The sequence below is a fragment of the Berghia stephanieae genome, chromosome 9, assembly GCF_034508935.2.
Source record: "Berghia stephanieae isolate SIO BIC M18660-M18661 chromosome 9, UCSD_Bste_1.3, whole genome shotgun sequence".
In the NCBI taxonomy this organism is placed as follows: Eukaryota; Metazoa; Mollusca; class Gastropoda; order Nudibranchia; family Aeolidiidae; genus Berghia; species Berghia stephanieae.
Genome location: NC_088368.1, coordinates 3,555,171 through 3,560,170, shown reverse-complemented (window position 1 = coordinate 3,560,170; position 5,000 = coordinate 3,555,171). Strand labels below are relative to the sequence as shown.

The window sequence follows — 5,000 nt, the reverse complement described above, 5'->3', positions numbered from 1 at the left end:
CCCACCCAACACAAAAACAGACATTTATAACTCAAACAGAAAAGCAAAAATCACATTCTATACATAATATTGTTCAACAATATGGGCTCTTTTACATAATGTCAAGTTTTTGTAGCTATAGTACAAAAGAAATGAAATCTGGATGAGAAAAGTGACGGTTGCATCGTAACAAATGTGACGATTTTCTAATAGGTGGTAAGGAGAGGGTTAAAAATGCTCGTCTAAGTAACTTGTTGATGTTTATGAATCGTAATGTAAGATGAGAATCGTACAAAACCCAGCACTTACAGTAGATGACTTTTTCCTTGTGATAGATTTCCATGGCACCGAGGTTGAAGAACATCTGCACCATAACCATGAAGAAGAACAGTCCCGATCTGTGGAAATAAGAATCGAGGTTTAACGGTTCATCTTAGGCAATAATTTGTCAATAGGCAACAAACGTGTGATTTCAAAATACTGGTTCCAATCTGATTGGAAGTGTAAAACCAGTCTTCCTTCCTTCACTCATTCATTCCCATGACCATATGGTCGTCGGGGGTATCACCGTGGCCTTCGTAAAGTTATGGCCTGACACCGTGGCCTTCGTAAAGTTATGGCCTGACACCGTGGCCTTCGTAAAGTTATGGCCTGACACCGTGGCCTTCGTAAAGTTATGGCCTGACACCGTGGTCTTCGTAAAGTTAGCCTGACACTGACCAAAAAATGACGTCAAAATGCCAGTCTTTTGCCACAAAAGAAAAAAATTGTGAGTTGTACTCAATATATTCAACCAATGAAATAACTTGTTTCCATGAGCTCTACTAACGACAACTCACTAGGCGGTGCAGAAACCAAATAATGACGTCAAATTGCCAGTCCGTTTGGATTTCAGTATCAGGCTATAGATAGTTCGAAGATGACGTCACTCAGGTCTTTGCTATTGTTTTTTGCCATCCGCGTTTATGAGTAATGCTCACTGAACTGTATTAACCCGACCATAAACGTTCATGGATACATACAGTTTTGTGTGTTGGTCCGTTATACTTCCGGATGGCAATGTTATGAGCTTCTTAGCCAAGCGCATACTATCTATAACATAACGATGGCTATGGTACCACACACATCTCAGTCATTGTCTTTCTATGTCAGCTCAACAACGTCAATCTTGTCGATTCTTGGATGTTATCCAACCACAATTTCCTTTGTTTTCCTCTTCGACCTTCCATAGTGCCTGGCATGACTGTCTTTCACAAGGTGTCATGTCTGACCAGATGTCCAAGCCATGTCAGTTTCCGTCTTTTAACCATTGGAGGAAATGGTTTCTGTCTTCCCACCAGCTTTTTCACAAGAAGCTCCTAAATTAACCAGTAGATTTTTGACCAATCAAAATATGGAATTTGTGATACACCTTAAAACGTGCTCGGACAAACATGGTTGTTTGTTTATAAACAATAACGTGAATGAAATCGAGCTCTCTCTGATCATTGTTATTGTTTTCATATCGTCAGACGGGTGACTAGACCTAATTATCACACAATTTTCGCAATCATATTATAAATGTTTAAGTTTACACATTCTTTTCTTTGTTGGTTCTACTGATCAAGAGGTAGGACAGAGAGTATTTTACTTAAACACATGCCATCGATAAAAAAAAATGTGTAGTTCACGATGTTACCCAATCACAGCCATAGTTTACATTATAACGACTGTCCGAGAGGCGTGGTTATCTAGGTGTCTATTGGTGTTATGTTCCAAATCGTAATGTAATATTAAGATTGCTAATGTCTTCCCTAGGATTGGATAAATACAACGTCATTCAATGTTTATCCAATCTTCTGGCTTCAGAGTGGTGGCAACACGTTTTCTATTTTCTAGCCTATAAATGTCGGTCGTCAATAAAGATCATCCATCCTCGCTCTTCCCGTGGCCTTCGTAAAGTTATGGCCTGACACGGACCAATAAAATGACGTCAAAATGGCAGTCTTTTGCCACAAAAGAAAACAAATCGTGAGTTGTATTCATGAGTTCAACCAATGAAATAACTTGTTTCCATGAGCACTAATTACGACAACTCACTAGACGGTGCAAAAACCAAATAATGACGTCAAACTGCCAGTCCTTTTGGATTTCAGTTTCAGGCTATAACATAACGATGGCTACGCTCTTCCACGGCCCGTAATCCTAAGAATCTGCCTACCCATTCTACTATGAAATAGTTATGCCCCCTTATGATTCAATATGGAACCTATCCATTGTTTATGCATTGTCCGAAGATGTGTGACGTCATGACTGCTCTGCCCAATAGAAATTATATATTAGCTAAGATTATTGAATTGACGAATAAAGTCAATGTAAAATCGATAACATCATAATATAAACACATTCTATAGATAGTATGCGCTTGGCTAAGAAGCTCATAACATTGCCATCCGGAAGTATAACGGACCAATACACAAAACTGTGTGTAATCTTGAACTTTTATAGTCTGGTTAATACAGTTTAGTGAGAATCACTCACAAACGCGGATGGCAAAATACAATAACAAAGGCTTGAGTGACGTCATCATCGAACTATCTATAGCAATGAATATGTCAAACTCATTTATTTAAAATAGTATTTAAGGCATTAATTATGCGGTCCCTAAAGGTCATTGTCGTGACGTTTCGAGACAAAAAGACATCACGATATTAAATAATTCAAAGGATTTTAAAAACCCAAACAAATCTTCAGCAACTACATTCTCTCAACATACTCATGTGTAAAATGAGTACCTGACCGTTAACAGTGTTATTACTGTGCCGGAAAAAATATGTAATATCGCTTAACAAGCGCCATGTCTCGTTTTACATGTAAAGTGTTGTTGTTGGCTAGGAAACCCTTGTAGAGCACTTTGAGCACGTTTAGTTGATATTGCGCTATATAAAAGGTCAAGTCCAGTATTGACATACCTGTCACTAAACGCCGTGACCGGGTTTTCATCGAGCTGCCAGTAAATTCCAATGAGAAGCAGAGCAAAGAATATGGAAGAGCCAACCTGGTGACAAAATATAAAAGACATCGTGCTATGAAGTGTGATATATATATAATAAAAACCAAAACCATGAAATAATAGTACCCAACTTTTTCATAAAAGGACCTAATTATAAGATATTTCAAGTATAATTATGATCAACTTCTACAATATTCTTTCGAATACAATTTGCTCTCATCAGGAAGGTTCACTTAGACTTAGAGTGCTCGACAGTTTCTTGGAACTAAGTGGGTCAATTTGAGTACCTTTTGCAATGTGACCAATGACCTCGAGCATATGGAAAGTTAATATAGATCATGCCCATTGATACTGATACTACTACTACTACTACTACTACTACTACTACTACTACTACTACTACTACTACTACACTACTACTACTACACTACTACTACACTACTACTACTACTACTACTACTACTACTACTACTACTACTACTACTACTACTACTACACTACTACTACTACTACTACTACACTACTACTACTACACTACTACTACTACTACACTACTACTACTACACTACTACTACTACTACACTACTACTACTACTACTACTGCTGCTGCTGCTATTACTACTATTACTAGTGTTGCCATTACTACTACTGACCAAAAATGACGTCAAAATGTCAGTCTTTTGCCACAAAAGAAAACAAATCGTGATTTGTATTCAATAGTTCAACCAATGAAATAACTTGTTTCCATGAGCTCTACTAACGACAACTCACTAGACGGTGCAAAAAAAACAAATAATGACGTCAAAATGCCAGTCTTTTTGGATTTCAGTATCAGGCTATAACATCACGATGGCTACGCTATGACACACGAATGATTCACGAACAGGAGATGAAATTGAATGCACTCAGTTTGCAGCCTAAGTTGTCCTTATATTATTCACTATTCACCGTGATGGACACAACAAAGGGATATAATCAGTGACAAACGCATTCTTCTAATACTAACCACTGCCATGCCTGTCTGAGGGTTTCGGATCAAGTCTCTGAACGACCGGCCTGCAACCACCATCATCTGTGGACAAATGATCATACATATATGTTAGAAGGAACGAAATTGACGTCACTCAGCTCTTTGTTGTTGTTTTTAGCCAGCCGTTTTTATGAGTAGTTCTCACTAAATACTATCAATAAGACTATAAACGTGTGTGTGGGTGTGTATGTGTAGGTCTATGTGTGTATGTGTGTGAATGTGTAGGTGTATGTGTGTAATTGTGTAGGTGTGCATATGTTTTTGTTTGTTTGTTTGTTGCTTTAGGTCTCTTCCAACACAATTGAGGTTATATGAGAGACCGCTGAAACAAAAAAACAAGCAATCTCACAAAAATAGTACAAATGTAAATCAAAATCATAACCTAAAGATATCATAAGCTAAATTATAAATAACCAAGAACAAACAGGCAGAAGATTTACAGAAAAAAAAAAATCCCCTGTCAAAAATACAATCACAAACCAAAGAAGCAGGATAGTCTAGTAAAGAGAAGAAGAAACGACATCACTATCGGATCGTACACCCATGCGAACATCATAGGTATATGATTCAAGGGTGATGCTCCCATCCAACCACCCGCGTGTGCATATGTGTATGTGTGTAATTGTGTATGTGTGTAATTGTGTATGTGTATGTGTGTAATTGTGTATGTGTGTATGTGTATGTGTATGTGTGTAATTGTGTATGTGTATGTGTGTATGTGTATGTGTGTAATTGTGTATGTGTATGTGTGTGTATTTGTATGTGTATGTGTATATGTGTATGTGTGTATGTGTATGTGTGTATGTGTGTGTGTCTATGTGTATGTGTGTATGTGTATGTGTGTATGTGTATGTGTGTATGTGTGTATGTGTATGTGTATGTGTGTATGTGTGTATGTGTGTATGTGTGTATGTGTATGTGTATGTGTGTATGTGTGTATGTGTATGTGTATGTGTGTATGTGTATGTGTGTATGTGTATGTGTGTATGTGTATGTGTG

The 5,000-nt window shown here is 37.6% G+C and overlaps 1 protein-coding gene across 1 annotated transcript in view; it reads right to left on the bottom strand.

Moving 5' to 3' along the window:
- LOC144979514 (broad substrate specificity ATP-binding cassette transporter ABCG2-like) overlaps positions 1-5,000 on the bottom strand; it is a 62,586-nt gene that overhangs the window by 6,124 nt on the left and 51,462 nt on the right. The window contains exons 11-13 of the mRNA XM_078926210.1: positions 3,978-4,043; positions 2,931-3,016; positions 289-377 (exon numbers count right to left, since the gene is read on the bottom strand). Of these exons, the coding sequence (XP_078782336.1) occupies positions 289-377; positions 2,931-3,016; positions 3,978-4,043 (241 nt within the window). The remainder of the gene's footprint in view (positions 1-288; positions 378-2,930; positions 3,017-3,977; positions 4,044-5,000) is intronic.